Raw genomic sequence first — 21744 nt, 5'->3', positions numbered from 1 at the left:
ACTCCAAAATTTACAATTAGGATGTTTTGAAGACTTTTGAGAGAGGTGCCTGGACCCTCTACATTGCCAGTGTACATCCCTGGCCTCTTTAAGATTTGACAGAAATAAAAAATAAGATATACAGCAAAAAAGTAACAGGGATGGAGAAAGCTCAAATGGCAGGAGGATCTCTTCTGTAAATTCTATTCCCCGTGCTTTCTTCCTACTCAGATTGGTGGCCAATGGGCACAGACTGGTTGGGCACGGTCATAAAATGCCCACATTCCCTGCTTCCACAGCACACTTGGGGGTTTGCACCACTATATCCACTCACTTGGTCTGTGCTCTCTGTGTGCCATGCAGGTAGAAGACATTAGGGCCAGATCCTCATTTGCTAATCAGTTGAAGTCCACGGACTTCGGTGGAGTTACACCAGTTGACACCGTAACAGTTCCAGGCAACTTAACCTGTATTTTCCCTCCAACAAGGTTCATTCTCAGGCTTCCGACTCCCCAGCCATCACCTCTCTTGGGCGGAGACATGTATCTCCCTCCCTCCTCAGTGGGGTATTTCCAGGCTGCAAAATTCCATGCCTACACCATGAATTCCCCAACCAGGCAGACTGTCTTAGCAGGCTTGCTTTGCCTTCCTTCCTCAGAGGCTATAAATAGCATAATTGTCCACAGTTATCACACAGCTCTTTCTAAGCAAGCAGATTTATTCTTAAGGTAAAAGCATCACAGAAAAAGACATTAAAAACAATAAAAGAACTTACACGGATGCTAATTAGCTCACCAGAGATCAACCCTGACTCCAACAAGGGGTCTGGTAGGCAAACAGTCCTTCAAACCCCACCAAGGGGTTTCCCTGTGGTTACAGGTTCATAGGCACTTGGGCTCAGAACCAGCACACCATGAATATGTGAACTTTTCCTTTATACAGTTTGGGTTTTGATTCTTAGAGACTGTGAATAGGCAATCAGTCAGATAGTGGGTTTCTCCTCAAGGAATAGCTTCAAAAGGTTGGGTCCAGAGGTGGGGAATTTGCATTCCCTTCCCTTAGATATTTCCTAGGAAACCCACTTAACTTTAAAAGCTCATCTTGTTTCAAATAGTACTTTGAAGCTCATTGCACTTCCCAGCCTGGGTTTGTATCAGTCAGGTCTCCTCCCTAGAGATGTGACATACAAGCCCACAAAAAATGCATTTTAAATACAATGAATTCCTAAAATACTTAAACTTAATTCAATCAGGCTTAACTTAATTCAGTAGGATTTGTCCAGGATATTGCAGGAATCTGCCCTATCTGTCACATAACACCAGCCCATAATAGTGCCAGGTTCAGAAAAGTTGGTGCAGGTAGGTAGACTCCACAAATGCCTCTACCCCTCTATTCCCCCCTTCCAGGATAGCTGTGTAAGGCTGCTAGGTGATTATATAGCCCCCCATAAGTGAAGCTGTCTTGTATTTTGAAGAAGTTGTTGGCTACCCACATAATGGGGTGCACATTTATTTGGATTGATGAACCCCTATAGATAGCTTTGATCAGTCCCACTGCCATTATTTATTTCAGTAGTCACTGAAGATGTTTAATAGGGAATGTGTTTTTAAATAATCATTTAAAGGTTAAATATTTCAAAATTCTGCACATTAAACAGTGACATTATTTAAAGCCTTTTTATTACTGTTAATAGCCATGTCACAGGATTCACATCAGCGACTATCAGAGCTTGGTGTGATATTGTGACCTAGTTAGTATTTCTGGGAATATAATTGATTCAAGCCCTATCATTGTCTGTGGAATTGTCTGGCTCTATCACTGTGGCTGTTTCCTAGTCACACTGCATCTGGACATATCTAAAATGTCATTGTTCGATGGTTTCAGGTACTTGCTAAAATGTCGCAAATGGATTGTTGCTGCAAATTAAATAGAAAAGTTCCTCCTGTTTTAGTTGTGCCTTCAGTTACCTTGAATTACGTGATGGAGCTGACTCCAGTGCACCAGGGCTTGCCAAGCTGTGTGGAAGTTCTCTGCCAGGCATTCAAAGGTCTTCAGGAGCTGTCATGTATATGAGATTTAGATCTGACAACCGTGCCACACATATTGGATTCAATGCCAAGTACTCAAGAGGTAATGCTAGCAGTTATTCAGTTTATTGCATTTTCCCTGATCTGAGGCTATAAAAGGAGCAGAAAAGATTTAGGACCCAGGTCCTGTAGTTTTAAATTCAATAAGGATTGGGTCCTAAATTATTCAAAATAGATTGATTGACAGAAGCTTTTGTCTCTTTCCATTATTCTATACCATCGATTCATGTAATCCGAATCGTCACATCAATTAAATGCTAATCTATTATTTCCCTAGCGATAGGTAGGAATCATAGCAAATATGAAAGTCCTTGTAGAATTGCTGCAGTGGAAATGGGGATTGGGCAGTTTGATAAGCCTAATAGTCAAACTATCTAAGGGACAACACCAAAAGGGCAAGGAGTAAGGGCTGTAGCACCCGTGATATAAACAGTGATGTCTGATAAATTACATACCAGGTGCACCTTGGTCAGAAAACGGCTGCAAATGAGGTTAGATGTGTAAAGTCAGGTAATCTGATTTGGTATTCAGTGTTCAAATAGAGTGTAATTTGTGTGACAAGGGTGTTGAAGCGGTATGTGTTGCAAGAAGAGCAGCTAACAGCAGGTAATCGTGAGGTAAAGTAGGGGTGCACTGATGCCAGTGTCATAACTGATTACATTAACTGTGCCGGGAGGCAAACAAAGAAGTAGCAAAAGCAACAGAGTGCTGCTAATCTCAGAATGGGGTTGAGTGGTGTGATGGGAATGGGATGGGGAGTCAATATTTGCCAGCCAGAAAATGAAAAAATACATTAAGAAACCATTTTTTATTTTCTAGCTGCTAAGGCAGGGTTAGTAACAAGCAACAGAGAGTTAATAGTAAAATAAAGCCCTTGGGTCAGATTCAACAGCAATGTAAAATGATGTCAGTTTTCAATGATGCCACTAACCTTCAGAGAAAAGTGTTTGCTTAGTATATTGGTCTCATCTGGGAGCATTCAAAACTAGGACTGGGGGCTGTTTCTTCTCCATATTTCTTGGTAGCAAAGAACTGGAATTTATTGTTGTAAGCAAGATTTTATTGATTACATTTTGATCTCAAATATAAAAAACAAATTTTACATTTTATATATATATAGGGGAGTGGAGATTGGGCCCAATGAATGAAAATATTGACAGCACATACTAAGAGAGAATTTGTAGCTGGTCAAAAAGAATCCCCATGGAATCCCAGTGGAATATATTGGTTTTTCCAGTGCATCCTGTATGTCTGCTAATTAGATAACAGACTTTTTGAGGCAGTTACTATATTTCTCTTTATGTCCTCTGCAGTGGTGATAATACTGATGGAATAAGTCATTTGTTAAGAGCCATCAGTATTATCACCACTGCAGAGGACATAAAGAGAAATATAGCAACTGCCTCAAAAAGTCAGTTATCTAATTGGCAGACTATAGCAAGCCGCAGACTCACCGGTGTGGCACCTCCTGCTGGTTGTCTGGAAATTAGCTCTTTTCCAGCCTCACGGCACCCTCTGCTGGCCAGTGCCTTGCCTGCCTCAGGCCCCCATGTCCTTCCCAGACCCCAGTGCCCTTTGCCTTGGGGTGCTGCCCCACTGCAGTGCCCCCATGCTCTGGGTCTCCCCTCCCAGGGGAACACCCAACCCTCTAAGCCCACCTTGCCTCAGTGGCTACTGCCAGTCATCATCCAGCCCCTTTTCCCTGGGGCAGACTGCAGTCTATAATGGCCACTCATCACTGGCAAGGGGGTAGGACCTGCTGCCTTTGCCTATCCCCGGGCTGCCCCTCTGCAGCCCCAGTACCTTTTGTAGGGCTTCAACAAGACCTGCAGCCTTGGGGTTTACCAGGCTGGAGCTCCCCAGCTCCCTTTGCCCTTCCCCAGCACTGCTCCTCTTCAGGTACCTTGCTCCCAGGCAGCTAGCCCTTCCCACTCCAGGGCTAGAGTGAGACTCTTCTCACTCCTGGCCCTCCAGCCCTCTTATCAGGGCCAGCTGGGCCCTGACTGAGCTGGCCACACCTGTGGTCAGCTACTCCCTCAGTTGCTCTTACTCCTTTTCCCAGCTGCAGTCCTCTCCAGAGCTACTTTTAACCCCTGTTCTGCTGGAGTGGGGCAGCCGCCCCACTGCACAGACGTAGAGGATGCACTGGAAAAACCAATATATTCCACTGGTAATAATTTATTATATGTTCTTAACATTATTATTATGATCTCACATTTTGTGGTTATAACAGAAGAAGTGAAATTTCAAGAGACACGAGTGAAAAGAGGGTGGTGGCTTTGTGAAATGGAAAGTCAGGCCATGCATAGCAGCAGCACAGAGAAAAGCATGGAAATGAGAATCAAAAACAGTAGGAAACAAACATGAAGCATGTAATTCTGCTTTTATGCTGCAACACAGAAGACAAAACCAACAAATAGACTATGAATATTACTACCTAGTTAAATCTAGAGAGGAATCTGACCCATGGCTCCAAGTCCAAACCATCACCCAAACCTTAAAAATCTAGATCCAAATTTAGCAAATGGCATTTATCTTTATAATGATCCAGCACAAAATCTAGACTTTGAGATGTTTGAAATCTGGATCCAAAAGACCTGATTCTCATTTACACTGCCAGAGTGGAATGAGATTTCAATGTAAATGAGAACCAAGTCCCAAATCTGTAACTTGAGATTATGTTTGGCTGAGATTAGATCAGTGAGAGGTAAGACAAAGAGAAAACGAACAATATCCACAGTAGGTGTATTTGTGGAAGGAAAACAAACCAGGACTGGTGGAACTATGAGGAGAGATTAGGAGACTTGATTCTGGAGGACAATCCCCACTATGGTTGTTCCGAACTACGTGGCAATGTGCCATTAAAGTCTTGTGGGAGAGCAGCTCAATTCCATAAGGTGCTGTTCTGGGGTAAGAGGATCGCAGAAATGTTGTTCTCTTTGCAGCTACATGTGGTGGAACGGTGACAGGACAAAATGGTGTCATTGAAAGTGTAGGATTTCCTGAGCTGCACTATCAAGACAATTTGTTGTGCGAATGGTTTCTCCGGGGACCTACCGGCCATTATCTCACCATTAGCCTAGAAGGACTAGATGTTCAGGACTCCCCTGGGTGTGCAAATGACTTTGTGGAGATCCGCGAGTACAATGCTTCAGGTCAGTAGACTGTTTCAGTGATTCTCCTCCCTGCCCTCATCCCAGCAGCAAGCCTCAAAGGAGACTACTAAAAACACTTGCTGTTGAAAGAATTACATGCAGTACAGGTGCCTTCCTTATTGCCGGCAGAGTTACATTAGTTACTGAAGTAAAGCAAAGGGAACAAAAACCCTTCCAATTGTTTACCAAGATTGCTGTATTTTTCTAAACCTACCTAATAGTCTAAACTAGGTGGTGCTACTTGAATAGAAATTTGAATAAAAATCATCCTGATAATAATACTCATCTGTCTGTCTTTGACTTGCCTAGGGAATTTATTGGGCAGATACTGTGGTACTACTATCCCTGACGCAGTGGATACTTCTGACAGTTTTGCTTATGTCAAGTTCATCACTGATGGATCTATCAACGCCCCAGGATTCAGACTGCGCTTTGATGCTAGTACTGAAGGTTAGATTTGTAAAGTGGCAGTTTACCATAAGTAAGGGAGCATACACAGCTAACCACATTTTCCATCTCCATCAGAGTGGAATTGTTTTGTTTTTGTTTTCAAATCATTTGTTCTTACAGCAGTGTATATTTGTCCTTTAAATCTGACTTCTGTATGGTTGTAGCTCTCTGATCCTTGGCTGCCTTGCCCAGGTGAAAGTTAGAGCAACAGACAACCTGTGCTGTCTTCCACCAGCACAGGCGGGAAAGCAAATTTCCCACCCAAGTCCTGTGTAAGGCTCTTTCCTCAGGGCTCAATTTATTGTTTATAAAAAAGGGCATAAACACCACAAAATAAAACAACTCAATTGAAAAATGCTGCTCACAATCCCCAGAGGCTTTTCTCTGCCTCAAGCAGCCAGGGGACAGGAGAACACACCCTTCCCTTGTGTGACCTGTCTGGACCCAGCTTCCTGTTCTGCATGCACCCTGCCTGGCCACGTGATCCCTTTCCAGACTGCAGCTTTAGCCGGTCACAGTGAGCTATTCAGATCTCTTGACGCTGTAGCCCCATGGTGGTTCAGGAAGGCAGTCATCTGGCATGAGCATTTAAGGGAAGCAAATGTTAATTCTTGATTCAGATTCGTTACTATGGTCAATTATCATTCATATTTTAACAAATATTTAATGGCTCATTTGAGCGGATCTACCAGAAATATTAAACTTCTCTAACCATTGTGGCCAACACATGGAAGGATATAGCCTAGCAAATCAAAATTTCTCACAGTCAAGAGCTTTTTTTCTTATATCAGTTCCATGGTTTTGCTTTAATCCTTTACCTCCAGAAAGTATTTTCTACCCACTGATTTTCTATGAGAGCTTTCCTAACATTTGTTCTGTTCCAGAGTGTGGTGGAGATCTTAATGCACCTGTTGGGACATTTACTTCCCCCAACTATCCCACCATGTACCCACACAATCGAGTGTGTGAATGGAGGATCACAGTCCCAGAAGGACGACGGATCACACTAACTGTTAATGATATGAAAACCGAAGCCTACCAGTGGTGCAGCTTAGATTATGTGGCTGTAAGTGTGAATGAATACAGGGAAAGCACATTTACATGCTTTAATTTACTCTCATGGTATTACCAGAGCGGTACTGTTGAAATTGCGTGTATATTTGTACATCTGTTTCTAAAAGAAATTATAACCCACCCCAAAAGAATGGGAGTGGCAACAGAGGAAGAAAGAAATTAACTCTTTAAGGTACAGATTCAGGAAGGTACTTAAGGTCATGTGCAACTTTAAGCCTGTGACACTAAGCCAATGGAACTACTCACGTATGCAGTTACTTATGTACTTAAGTGTTTGCAGGATCAGAGCCTTATTTACTAAATTAAACAGAATGTGATGAGACTGAGTAAATTCAGAAAGCACATTAAAGTATTTAAGTCTGAAACAGAATCCAGTTATCATTTATTATTTTTACAGCACCCATAAATACACTTGTACATTACAATACAGAGAGACATGGTCCCTAAAGAAAAGTTTCCTACAGCTGGCGAAGCATCTACTGTCCTGTGTGCTGAGGAGGGACAGAGCCAAGACGCTGTCCACATGCTCCCTGCCCACCTGTGTGATGAGGCGAGTAGCAGCTGGCCTTCATCCATCATGTGGCTATCCTCCATGCCCTTACTTCCCTGCTTTAGACAAGTCACACACGCTGTCCCTTTATCAGCTAATGAAGTAATGAACTCTGAAAGGAACAGCCTTTCTGCATCCCTGTGCGTCAATAACTCTTCATCTCATTCCAAATCTCAACTGAAAACATCTTTTCTCCCTCTCCTGTACCTCTGAAATTACAGCAGAAGGAGAGGGAGATTAACTCCGCAGTTGTATTATTTTACTCCCAGTGTCTTGGGATGCACTCTACATGAAAGAAGTCATACCAAAAAACCAGCTGTATCATCAAAAATTAAATGTTAGAGCTGATCAAAAGTTTTCCATAAAATTTCTTCAAGTAGCTTCTTGACAAAATTTATATTTTTCTCAAAAAAGTCCCTTTCCTTGAAAATTTCCAAAGTTTTGTTAAAAAAAAATCTTGGTGTTTTTTTTGTTTTGTTTTGTTTTTTGGCAAGGCATCAAAAATGTTCATAGAAATGTTTAGGAGAAAACAAAAAATTCTCTCACCCTCATATTCACATTTTAATTCAGGACCTGACCCCACTAAAGTCAGTGCGATTTTGTTTCATAGACTTCCCTAGGTTTTGGAACAGCCTTTTATGGAAGGATTTCAGTGAGTCTTGTGCTAAACATGTGAAGCACATTTAAACTCTGAAGATGATGTTTGATTTGAGCTTCTAAGAACGCGTTTTTAACCAACAGGTTTACAATGGCCTCAGACAGAATTCTCCTAGACTAGCCAAACTGTGTGGTGATGTAAATCCAGGCACTCAAGTGAAATCCTCAGGAAACACAATGAAAGTAATTTTGGTCACTGATATCTCTGTTTCAGCGAGAGGCTTCAGTGTTTCCTATTCTTCTAGTGAAGATGCAGGTAATGCAGATTTTTAAATTAACCTCATATGAAGTCCTCTGGCAAGCCATTTTGTAGCTAGTGCATGGCTAAAAAAGTATTGCACAAATATGACATCTGTAACAAATACATGTTCTTTTTCTGTGTCCGATATCTTGAAAATGGCTGGGCTGAAAAAAAATTTGGTCAAATTTGGCAATCACCCATTTTACATAAGTAGAAGGAACCTTGTATTTTGATTTTTGGGGTTCTGGGTATGTGCACACACATGTAAATCAAGCTTAAAATGGAAAGGAAGGCTTTCACTGCGGGTCACGCAGTGTTTTGCAGTGAGAACTGCATATACATCTCTTGCTTCTGAGGATGGGCTAGGCTGTGATTTTTGCACTTAACCTGGGATAAGGGGAGTGCAGCTGCTCCTCCCCTGGAGGCTTTGTATCACAGAGTCAGAATGCCTCCTGTGCTCCCCTGTTGCTCAGGAGGCATGGTAATTTAGTGCACCTCTTGCAAGCCAGCTTCATTGGCTAATGTATGGAGGTGGGGATGGAGTTAATGTTCCACCCACTGTTTCACACAAGAGATGGGGCCGCTGGCGGAGCATTGTCTGTTAGGGCTCAGGCTTTTGGAATATGCTTCCCCCCTACATCCATAACAGGATGAATGAACTGATCTTCAGAGCATCTTCTCTTCCTTGCCCATAAGGAGTTGGGTGATAGGTAAGACTGGGTAGTGGTGGAATGGAGCTGTCGTAGGGATGTTGTCAGGAGGTTAATTAATTTTTGTTATGTTTATTTTCTTGCTGGGATATTTGATTTGCTCTTGGGGTAACTTCTGGGTCTGTTTCTTTACATGTGTGTTTTTAAATGGTTGTCAAGAGCACCCAGGAGGTTGGGCGGGCACTCTCTTGTTGCAGAGTAGTAGCATCTACATAAAGGAGGAACTGAAGCTGGATCTAATTCTGTTCTCAGTAACACCGCTGTTGATATCAATGTGCAGGAGTAAATGAAAGCAAGATCTGTGTTGGTGCACCAAAATTATTATTATTTTCACGTAAGCAGTGTCTTGGTTCTGCAGTTTGTGGTGGGACCCGCATGGAAGCTGAAGGAGGGAATTTCACTTCTCCGGGTTATGACAGTATCAGAAATTACACAAACAACTTGAACTGTGAATGGACCATCAAGAATCCATACCACTACATTTCATCCACTTACATATCCTTTGAGGATTTCCACTTGGAACAACACCAAGACTGTCAGTTTGACTACCTAGAATTACGAGTAGGTAAGTAAGGTCAATTGGAACAGAAGAGTGAATTAAGCATATTAATACATCAGTTGATTTAGTGGCAACTGTGTCATGTTAAGTGCTCTGTATGGCAATTCTCCAAAATTTAAAAGGTGTTTGATATGGCACTCTATGATAAAATATAGGCACTCTATGATAAAATATAGTCTGAACAATGTAAAGGCAGAAATGTTTACTGGATTAATGCTCTACATCTATGTATATTTGAACATATTTTAGAACCAGAACATATGCCTTCCTTTGGAAACATGGGACCTGATTCACCACTGCCCTACTTCGGTTATGCTCATGTAACTCTACCAAAATCAATGGAGTTAAACCGGTGTAAAACTGGAGGAATACAGCTTGATATGCATTTCTTTAATATATTAACACATTGTGTATTGGGAAGTTCCTTTCTTCATGCATTCTCTGGTATCTTGCATTGTAAGGCACTGGGAAAACACCATGCTTCTTCCTTTTAATATGAAAAATAGCTCAACTAATGCTGACTGTAGTATGAAAGCACCAGATGTCTTCTGCCTTCACAGGCCATATCAGTGACCCCCAGAGAGAAGGACTGTGATTTACAAGAAACTTGATTTTGAGAGGGGGTAGATATCTGTTATCTGTTACATCTTAATTGTTTTAAATAACAGCACCTGGATGTGTAGGTGTAAACTTGTCTTCTCTTCTTAATCCTAAAAAAGAACTTCTGGTCCAAGACATAGACTATAAAGTAGAAAGTAAAGAAAGAGAAATATTAAAGTAAATCTCTATTCTCCCACCTCTTCTCATAAGAACATAAGAATGGCCATACTGGGTCAGACCAAAGGTCCATCCAGCCCAGTATCCTGTCTACTGACAGTGGCCAATGCCAGGTGCCCCAGAATGAGTGAACCTAACAGGTAATGATCTAGTGATCTCTCTCCTGCCATCTGTCTCCACCCTCTGACAAACAGAGACTAGGGACACCATTCTCACTCTTCATGCCCTCAGGCTGTGATACCAAAGTGCTTAAGTAGAGAGAGTCTATTGCTCCTGGAAAGAAAAAGAAGCAAACATAGCCTTGTGTTATTCAATATTGCTCACTTTGGCCAGACTAATGGATTTCAGTTTACACAAGACAGGCCTCATGACAAAGACAGGCTGTTGTAATTTAGCTGCATATGCTGACAGTTAGCATTTAGTGACCAGTGAGAGTCTAATGGTGCAGAAAGTCACTACATTCTAGTGGATTTTCCTTGAACAGAGTCACAAGAACAGGCATGAATTTGGGAAAGGATCCTGTTTGGTAGCAGAGAGGTGGGAGACATTGACTCAAGAGGAGAAAGTGGGATTATTTTTCTGGAATTGTCCATAGTACATATGTTTTTATGTTTGTTTGTTTTTAAAGGTAGAAAATTAAGCATATGTTACTTAATACTCGCAGGAAAATGTGTTTACTACAAATAAGTAAAACAAATATTTCATTTCAAGCTTCCTGGGTGAAGTTTAATATTGTTTTAAATGATCAGCTACATGAGAATATTTCACTAGTCTCATTTCACATCCAATTTTTTGAATAGGCATTCTTTGCTTTTCTGTGGCTGATCCGGGACTTTATTATTCGATCTACACCTTTTTTCAGTTTGAGTCAAGTTCAAATAGATGGCTGGTGTCAAGAAAGCTATGTAGATTAATATATATATTTGAATGTATAATACTGGAAAAGACAGGTTGCACAGGTTTTCTGAGTACTTACATTAAATGTCAGTTTATTATACATCACTTTTCATCCGCAGATCTCAAGGCACTTTACAAAGTTGGCTAAGTGTTATTATCCCTGTATTACATAGAGAGATTGAGTGACTTTATCCAAGTCATACCAAGTACCAATGGTAGGGCCTGGAATAGAACCCAGATGTTTCAACTCCTATTCCTGTGCCATCAGTGCTGGACCAGGCTGCCTCTCCTTTTGTAGTCCATGAGTTGCTTATGAATAAAGCCATAAATCCATAGGCCAATATTGTTAGAGAAGCAGATTTAGGAAGATAGTACTTGGACATTCTGACAAACACTCACTCTTCTCCCTCTCTCTCGTTAAGAGCATTTATCTGTATAACACTAAAAATAAAATACAACTCAAAGCAGCAAAGATGGAATAAAAGTTTGTAGAAACATATGCAGATGATTAAATGTTACAACAAATATGTTTACCAATGTCATTCTTTGTTCTATGGAGAAGTCTTCAGCTAACAGAGCAAATGTTGCATAATTTTACAGTGTTTTGAAGAGGAGTGCTGCAGATAAATTTGGTGGTACCTTGAGTTGATCTAGGAGTGACTATTTATAAATGAGGGACACTCATACGTTTCTGAAACTAGACAGATCTTATCATCTAAACTGAAAATTCCCATTGAATTTAACAGGCATTCCATGAATAGAAGAATCAAGGGACATAACTGTAAATAGGTTAGCTAGTCCATCCTTTGCCATCCTTCTAGCCGTATGACTTTGCAGTGCTATGGACAAGTCTGTGAGTGAGCACTCTCAGGTTCCATTGGTCAGACTAGACATAAGCATCAAAAGGGTAGAGGAAAAAACTAAAATGACTAACAGAGCAAGCCATAGAATCTGCTCTTTCAGTTCAATTCACTTCAAAAGGATAAATACTACAGCATCTATAATTGTTCCCTGGCTTGAGTAGTCCAAATGCCACTCTAAAGTGCTGCAAAAAGTTATACATATAGAATAATTAATCTTCTTTCAATGTGTACTATATCCTTTTGTGTGTGTTAAAATACAAAAAAAAAAAACCCTTTATGCTGTTTCTCCCCCCTTCTCTCCTATTTGTTTCACACAAATTAATTTAATGTACTACAGATATTTTAGGATTGATTGAGTTAGCTGTAAAATTGGCAAATTGGCATGTGTTTTTACTCAGGGGATGCTGATGGAGAGCTGATATCCAGACTCTGCGGCCAGGCACCACCTTCAGTGCCACTAGTCATAGCAGCTCCTCAGATCTGGGTGCACTTTAGAAGTGATGAGCATGTGGAAGATAGAGGATTCTATGCCAGTTACAGATTTGAAGGTAAGTTCTATGACAAACTATTTTCCCTGACTGTGGCAAGTCCAGTAAATGCTGCTAGTCATGCTGATCACATTGGAATGAGGCCTGCCCTCAAACAGGCCCACAGCAGAGTGCTTGTTGAGTTTCTATTCAAGCTGAACACACATTATCGGCTGAGCTTTCACACACACTGTCCTCTGCCTTATCTCTGTTCCTTGAACTGCATTTGAGTGTTTTGAAGTGCTAGTGAGGGGCAGGACAATGCTCAGAACACATGGAGACTCTTGCAAATAGAGATTTAACTGATAACGCCACAAAGTTGGAGATTCATCAAACAACATGACATGGTGGGGGTTCCTCCCCACTCTGAACTCTGGGGTATAGATGTGGGGACCCGCATGAAAGACCCCCAAGCTTATTTCTACCAGCTTAGGTTAAAAACTTACCCAAGGCACAAATCCTTTCCTTGTCCTTGAACGGTATTGCTGCCACCACCAAGTGAGTTAGACAAAGATTCAGGAAAAGGACCACTTGGAGTTCCTATTTCCCCAAAATATCCCCCCAAGCCCCTTCACCCCCTTTCCTGGGGAGGTTTGAGAATAATATACCAACCAATAGGTTAACCAAGTGAGCACAGACCAGACCCTTGGGGTTTTAGGTCACTAAAAACCAATCAGGTTCTTAAAAGAAGAACTTTATTATAAAGAAAAAAGTAAAAGAAGCACCTCTGTAAAATCAGGATGGAAGGTAATTTTACAGGGTAATAAGATTTAAAACACAGAGGATTCCCCTCTAGGCTCAACTTCAAAGTTACAAAAAAAACAGGAATAAACCTCCCTCTAGCATAGGGAAAATTTACAAGCTAAAACAAAAGGTAATCTAGTGCATTTCCTTGCTATTACTTACAATTTTTGTAATCTTAGATGCTTATTTCAGGTAGGGTTTTAGGAGATGGGTTTTTTCCCTGCCCTGGTCCCTCTCTGTGTGAGAGAGAACAACAAAGAGAGCACAAACAAAAACCTCCCCCCTCCCCCAGATTTGAAAGGATCTTCTTCCCTTATTGGTTCTTTTGGTCAGATGCCAACCAGGTTATTTGAGCTTCTTAACCCCTTAGATGTAAAGGAGGGATTTTATACTACCCTTGACTCTGGATATTTATCTGGACCCACACTACATTAACTGGTTTTAAGTATCAATTTCCAAAGCTTTTATAGGGCTTTATTAAGTATTGAAATAAATGTGAAGTTTCAAGTTCACTGAAGCTTCTTATGTACTACACTCCCAAAATGTTTCTAAAGCTTGAATTTTCTAAACCAGGTTGATTATCATCACCCATCTGAATTCAATTTAAATAGTTTTTCAGCTTGAAATATTACCAATATTGCAGTTGTTTGTTCAGAGCATGCCGTTTCTCAAATATCCTAAAACTGTATTTTTTATTGCAGCTTGTGGTGGTATACAGACTGCTGAAAGTGGGGTTATCTCAAGTCCTAACTACCCACATCCTTACAACAATTTAAATCATTGTTCTTGGTTGTTGGAAGCCCCGCAAGGTCAAACTATTACTGTGAGTAACACCAAACGCATGCTATAGAAAAGAGTGAATGCACTTAATGTACTTCATGAGTCTGTAGGAAAAGAGATTTTTAAATGGTTTAAAAGTCTGAAAAATGGGAAATATTAAAGAATGAAAATGTCACCATCAACAATATCTAAGGAATATATGCAATAGAGAGAAAACAACCTGCTTCTGTAGATCATAGTCTATTTTTTAAAAAGTTGAGGAAGTTAATCTAATGGTTCTTGTCCTCAGATAGACATCATACATCACTCACTCTTTCTCCCATAATATAAATTATCTGCTGTGTACACATAAGCAACTAGAGTAGGTGCTTTAACCAGATGTATAGTGATAAGCCTCTGCCTTCAGAAGGACAAGTCTGAGGCTGAAAGTCTGTGCTCCACCTCCAGGAGGCACAGAACAGAAGGTGCAACCCTGTAGAAGAGTGGGACTTTAAGTCACTTTTGTGTCCCTAAGATTGTGGCCAGCTCTGGCCACAACAGCCAGGTTCTGCCCTAATTTCCAGCAGCTTCCCTCCCAAGAACTACCAATGGGCTGCTTTGGAACAGCCAAGAATCCCTGTAGCACTCTACATTATGACCCTCACCCTCATGCCCAGGCACAAAGGCTTGTGAGAGGACCAGCTTAGGGTCCCTTAGACTGCAACCCTATGCTGTGCTTGCACTGTAGAATTCTCCTGACCCCTGGGATAAGAGGTCCAGCCAGTGACATGTAGGGTTCAGTCAGGGGGCAGAGTCCCTCCCTGAGCCTTAAAGTGCTGCTCTGAAAACAGCATTGTGAACCAACATTCTGCACTTTATTGTCATTCAGTGACTCCCAGATCCAGCTTTCATAGTTTATGTGTAAAAAGACATGTCTTCTAACTGCATGCTCAGCAGACTCACCCTGTACTCTATCTATCTAAGCTGCACTCTATCTGTCACTGTACAGGTATTTACAGTCTTTTAGGAGATATGAGGGCATCTGAGGTCAACAAATCTGTATTTAATCAATGCATTTATTTAAATTAGTACTATTCCTAATCAGCTGAAAATCAGGCTTTATTATAAGTGGAGCTGGTAGTGACACTTGTCATGAAGGTTTCCCAGCACTATCCAGTATAAACCACCATTTTCAATTCTTATATTTTCCAAATACTAACTGTTTGGACTGAAATTTTCCATGCTTGCTCTTTGCCTCAAGCTGAATTTTTGGGGAAATTAACTAGAGGGATAATTACATAGCTTTTTGCTAAACTCTTCCATACAGATCCCCGGCAATAATACCACATTGGAAGAGGGCCAGGTACTCATCAGTGCAGATCAATAATGAAGAACAGCTCTAATAAATCTGCGAGCCTGTGTGATCAGCTGTTTGAAATCTCTGAGCTGAAAATCCCACTTATGTGCATATCACCCCAGACACCCCACAGTGGGATCAGCAGCTCACAGCCCACATTCTTCCTGTCTGACACATCCAGTTTCATAGGTGTTTGTTCTCATTTGATAGTCTTGCAGCAGCTTCTCTCAGGTTTAAAAGAAAAGAGTCATTTTCACTAATTGTTTATTATTGTGACCAAAAAGAAAAAGGTGGAGAGCATGGACTTTTTTCCTATTTTTTTAAATAACTGGTTAATATTTTATCCCAGCTGAATCTAAACTAAGATTTCATCGTCTCAGGCCCTGATTCAGGAAAGCAATTCAGCATGTGCTTAAGTTCATCCCTTTTCAGGAAAACACTTAAGCATGTTTTAAGCACATTCTTAAGTCCCATTGACTTCAATTCTAGATCTGTCCTTTTTCTCCTATCTCTTAATTACGATCATTATGATTAAGATATAGAAACTCCAGCTTAATACCAACAACAAAATACTACAGTCAAGTTGTCAAACAGTTTAGCATGTTATCACTCTGTCAAATCATTGTGCTGGAACTGTTAGAGAACCTGGATAGATCTGTTCTGGTGCATCTTGCAACTACAGCTGGTTTCAGGTTCTGAGTGTTTATTTTCTGTTCATTCCCTCTGAAGCATCTGGCACTAGCCACTGTCAGAAGACAGGATACTGGGCTAGATGGACTATTGGTCTGTCCCAGTATGGCCATTCTTATGTCATTCTTGTTTGTCTATAGCTTACTTTTACAGCCTTTGATGTTGAAATGCACTCAAACTGTCGCTGGGACTCCGTCACTATTCTGAATGGTGGCTCTCCTGGTTCTCCTATAATCGGACAGTATTGTGGAACTACATCTCCTGGGACCATTCAGTCAGGTTCCAACAAGCTAGTGGTGATCTTTAACTCAGACCATTCAGTGCAAGGAGGTGGATTTTATGCAACATGGACCGCAGAATCTTTAGGTAAGAGGAAAATAATCACTGTCTCATTTGTATACACATAATAATACTTAGCACTTGCATAGCACTCTTCATCCATAGATACAAAGCATTTACTTCTCAACCTCTTTAAATAAAATTGTGCTGAAGAACACAGAAAATAGTATATAAAATGTTGCCACCTACCTGAGATGAGTCTGCACTGAAATGGCTAAGTGTTAAAACATTAACTCTGACCTTACAAACTGATATCAAATTTGGATTCATATCCTACTTTTTGATTGCTGACATCCTGTATGAAAGGGGATCGTGTTCATTTTACTCACTGTAGTAGTGTCTGATGTCAGAGATTGCAAGATGGTTCCTTTCTGTGACAATATTCATTTCACAATCTTTTGGTTTAAATATTAAACAATAAAGTTACAGTCATGGAACCAGAATAAAATCAGGATCAAACGAGAGATATGAGGTAAAGTTTTCAAAAGCTCCTAACTGACATACGAGCCTAAACCCCACTGACTTTCAATGAAAATAAGGGCTTGTCTCCACGAACATTAAAGTCGCGGCAAGTTTGGGTATGAATTTACCCTGCACTAGGCTGCCACTAGCGCTGTCTGTGAAGACACTGTTGATGCACACTAACAGTTTGTTAGTGCACTTCAGTCTACTCAAGGAGACAAAAGTAGAATGTTATAAAGTTTTAGATTGCTCTGTCTCTTCTCTTTACAACAGAGTTTCTGAAATTATTTTGAACCTATAGCTTTAATAAATTATCGGAAGCAAAAAATATGTTTCAAATTATGTGAACACATATAAGAATGTGAGCTTCCCTAGAACCACGACTATTCTTCTTTATAAACATGCTGGGCAAAATTCTGTGCTGATTTAACTCCTCCTGCAATCCCACTAAAGTCAGAGGGATGGGGTGAGGTGGAAGGGATGGGAAATCAGAATTTTGCCGCAAGTGAACAGATGCAGTTGAGTAGGATTCACATGTACAGCTGTGCTGTTTAAGTTTTGTAAAGGAAAAGGCTTTGAGGGATCTGGTAATGGGATGAGGTTTCACCTCTAGGACTGGTTTGAATGGCTGTGAAAGGATGATGGACTGGAGGAGGCTTGCAGAGGTCTTGTTACGGTACCAATTAGATCTTCTCACTTCTGTGTTCCATGTGTGAACAGTGGTCAGTTTTACTTCCTGGCTACTTACAGCTGGAACAGAGGTGAGTTAGATGAATAGGAAAGCAAAGGACATGAGGGGAGGAGAAAGGAACAATGCAGTGAAAGAAGAGCTCTCTCCTGAGCATATCCACCCCCACCAGCAGGTAGTACTTCTTCTTTGGTAGCAGGAATAGCAGTGGGGGTAAATAATGATGGGTCTTTCCTTTCTTGCTTCTGCAGCCATAGGCACAAGAAGCACCTATGGGAGCAGCCACTCACAATCTTCAGGCCCAGCTGAATGCTGTGAGACCATCAACACCTGAAACATTTTGACCAGCTCTCTTATCTATTTCTATTTTTCTAGGATGTGGTGGAATCATTCATTCAGATAATGGTACAATCAAATCTCCCCATTGGCCTCAAAATTTCCCTATGAACATCAGATGCACGTGGACAATCATTACTCACAAGAGCAAACACTTGGAGATGAGCTTTGATAACAACTTCCAGATCCCCGATAGTAACGGAGTGTGCCAGAGCAGTTATGTGAAGGTAAGAGAGCACTGGTAGGAGATCTGTGGTTTGACAGTTTTCAGTGTTTAGTATTAATTACTAAGAACTACATTCATGCAATGGTATGATTGACATTTTAAATGCACAAAACCCTGGCAATTCAAAGTTATGGTTCCCACAACAACATACTAGTAGAGACTCACAACTGATACTTTATTTATAAATATAACTCTGTGTAAGATGTCAAGGTTGTCTTAATTCTCACTTATATTTCTTTCAATGGCAGCTTAGAGCAACTTGTTTTGAAGGCATTAGAGCAGAGTGGGACATACTTTGAATTCTTTGTTGTTTAATTTTTTCTCAGGCATTTGGCAGATGTTCCATGTTTTTGTACTCATTCTCTCCAGAGCCACAATACTCCCACTTGTAATAAAGGGCAAGCATAATTTGACATCATGTAGGATGACTTGAGCAGCTCTACAGCCAATGGCTGAGAAGACCTAAAAGACATTAATTTTTTAAAGCCAAAAGTGCAATTTGGTGTTCTGCTCCACTGAACCACAGCAGTAAATATGCCACACATAAAGTTTTGTTTCATAAACAGCAAGTATTATTGCTGCCCAGTGGAGGGGTCTGTTGATTAAAAATGGCCAACCTGACCTGGATGACTATTCTGAGTATTGTTGTATGAAAAGCTTTCATGGCATGGGCAAAACTATTTGAATGGCCAAATTAGCCCCTGAGACCAAGTGAACAAAGATTTCGGGTGCCCAGCCCATCAAGGGACCTGGTTATCAAAAAGTGCTGAGGACCCATCCTCTGACAATCAATGTATCCCAAATTGGGCACCCAAAAACCAAGGCACTCCAAATTATAATCACTTTTCAAAACCTTGGCCTGGATGTGCGCTGTTTATACTAATCATAAAAAGAAAAGGAGTACTTGTGGCACCTTAGAGACTAACCAATTTATTTGAGCATAAGCTTTCGTATTTGAGCATAGCTCACGAAAGCTTATGCTCAAATAAATTGGTTAGTCCCTAAGGTGCCACAAGTACTCCTTTTCTTTTTGCAAATACAGACTAACACGGCTGTTACACTGAAACCTATACTAATCATGTAGGCATGGACGATTCATGCCTCCCCATACCAGGGGAGTTGGGGGAGGGGACACAATCTAAAGAGGAGGACACATGACTGCTCCACATCTCCTCTGCCCAGCGACCCCCGCACCGTGCATCCAGCCCGGGGCCGCCATGCTCTCCCTGTCCCATGTTACCTGCTGGGGGAAGGGGAACTCTGTCCTTCTCCCACTGTACCTCCCCCCAGCATGTTTGGCCACTCTCCCTGGCAGCTGGGCCCGGGCAGGGAACCAAAGGGATCTGCTTCTCACACAGCTGAAGCTGCCTGCTCTGGGTAGCTGCTCTGTGCAGCACAACAACTGCCAGCGAGAGCCAGGCTGGGAAGGTGGTGGGCTTCCCCCCTGCCTGGGCCCAACTGTCGAGGACAGGGGCCAAGCAACCCAGAAACATGCCATGGGGAAGAAGGGACTCCAGCTTGCTTGGCCCTTGTCCCTGGTGGCCTGGGTGGGTGACGTCCTGCCATCGCCTTCCCAGCCAGGCTCTCTCTCAGGCAACCACCGCACTGCACAGAGCAGCAACCCTAAGTGGCCGGTGTGAGAAGTGGCTGGTCCTGCCCCTTCCGCTCCCTGCCCGGGAAAAGGGCCAAGCGTGCAAGGGGCAGGCACAGTGGGAGAAGGGCAGAGCCTCTCTCACTCCCCTTGGCAGGCCAGTCTGGGGGGACACTTGACCCCACCTGCTCCCCTACATGTTGCCTATGCATTCAAGGGCTCAATGTTGCAAACACCTAGGCACGTGAATACCATTATTCACATGCCTAAGTGTTTGTGTGGGATGTCTGTTTACATAGCCATCAGAGTTGTGTGTGGCTGATCTCTTCTTGTTCTGTCTTGACTTCTAACATATGAAAGTCTTAATCAAATATTCTTTATTTTCCTTATTTTTTTACTAGACGAGTGGTAAGGAAAAATCCTGTAATCACATGGATTGGAAAAAAGTCAGGCATGTTATTGAATCAGAAACCTTAAGGGATTTCAACACATTACATTTGAAATAAGAAGTTAATATTTTCTCGTGTAAGCAAACAACATTTGGTTACTATCCTTGGGAAGGTACTGAAGTAAATAGAGTGAAATTCAGTAACCACAAATGCAAAGTACTCCACTTAGCAAGGAACAATCAATTGCACATATACAAAATGGGAAATGACTGCCTAGGAAGGAAACTGTGGAAAGGATATAGGGGTTATAGCGGATCACAAGCTTAATATAAGTGAATAGTGTAACACTGTTGCAAAAAAAGCAAGCATCATTCGGGGATGTATCAGAGGTGAAAGTAAGCCGGTACGCCCCGGTATGATGTACCAGCAAGAGCCAGTGCGCCATACCGGGGTCGATCGGCTTCCCCAGGCGCAATTTAAATGGCCTGAGGCTCCCAGCAGTGGCTGGAACCCCGGCCCTTTAAATTGCTGCCAGAGCCCTGCTGCTGGAGCCTTGGGGTAGCGGTGGTGGGGCTGGGGCAGCAATTTAAAGGGCCCGGGGCGGTAGTGGCGGCCGAGTCCTGGGCCTTTTAAATCGTCCCCAGAGCCCCGCCGCCACTTCCCCAGGGCTCTGGCAGGCTCCAGGGACAATTTAAAGGGCCCGGAGCGGTAGCGGCAGCCGGAGCCCCGTCCCCGGAGCTCTGCTGCCGGAGCCCTGGGGAAGCGGCGGTGGGGCTCCAGGGACGATTTAAAGGGCCCAGGGCTCCAGACGCTGCTACTGCCCAGGGCCCTTTAAACCGCTGCCAGAGCCTCCAGCTGCCGCTGTTACCCCAGGGAGGGGTAAGGAGGCACTTGCTGGTACAGGGTGGGCTGAGGCTGGCTCTGACCTCCTCCCAACCCCGCCCCTTCCGCGGGCCAGAGCTGGCCCCAGCCCAGCCCCGTACCAGTAAGTCCCTAGACTTACTTTCACCCCTGGGATGTATTAGCAGGAATGTTGTAAGCAAGACATGAGAAGTAATTCTTCCACTCAACTCTGCTCTGATTAGGCCTCAACTAGAGTACTGTGTCCAGTTCTGGGTGCCACATTTCAGGAAAGATGTAAACAAGTTGGAGAAAGTCCAGAGAATAGCAACAAAAAATGACTAATGGTCTAGAAAACATGACCTTTGAGGAAAGATTGAAAAAAATGTATTTGTTTAGTCTGGAGAAGAGAAGACTAAGGGGGAACATGATAACAATTTTCAAGTACACAAAAGGTTGTTATGTGGAGGAGTGTGAAAAATTGTTCTCCTTAACCTCTGAGGATAGTACAAGGAGCAATGGGCTTAAATTGCAGTAAGGGAGGTTTAGGTTGGACATTAGGAAAAAATTCCTTACAGTCAGGGTAGTTAAGCACTGGAACAAATTGCCTAGGGAGCTTGTGGAATTTCTAACAAATTTTTTTGGGCATAAGCTTTCGTGGCTAAAACCCACTTCATCGGATGCATGCAGTGGAAAATATAGTAGGAAGATATATACACACAGAGAGCATGAAGAAATGGGTGTTGCCATACCAACTGTAATGAGACCAATCAATTAAGGTGGGCTACTATCAGCAG

The 21744-nt window shown here is 42.1% G+C and overlaps 1 protein-coding gene across 2 annotated transcripts in view; it reads left to right on the top strand.

Moving 5' to 3' along the window:
- Positions 1-21744, top strand: part of CUBN (cubilin) — a 227628-nt gene that overhangs the window by 156838 nt on the left and 49046 nt on the right. For both annotated transcript variants that reach the window (XM_084618746.1, XM_084618745.1), the window contains 10 exons: positions 1931-2109; positions 5012-5221; positions 5531-5671; positions 6556-6737; positions 8037-8208; positions 9262-9468; positions 12398-12547; positions 13972-14093; positions 16217-16442; positions 17941-18128. In XM_084618746.1, the coding sequence (XP_084474872.1) occupies positions 1931-2109; positions 5012-5221; positions 5531-5671; positions 6556-6737; positions 8037-8208; positions 9262-9468; positions 12398-12547; positions 13972-14093; positions 16217-16442; positions 17941-18128 (1777 nt within the window). The remainder of the gene's footprint in view (positions 1-1930; positions 2110-5011; positions 5222-5530; positions 5672-6555; positions 6738-8036; positions 8209-9261; positions 9469-12397; positions 12548-13971; positions 14094-16216; positions 16443-17940; positions 18129-21744) is intronic.

The sequence above is a fragment of the Lepidochelys olivacea genome (assembly GCF_965140295.1).
Source record: "Lepidochelys olivacea isolate rLepOli2 genome assembly, chromosome: 2".
In the NCBI taxonomy this organism is placed as follows: Eukaryota; Metazoa; Chordata; order Testudines; family Cheloniidae; genus Lepidochelys; species Lepidochelys olivacea.
Note: the sequence above shows the minus strand (reverse complement) of the source record. Positions and strands in the feature narration are given on the sequence as shown.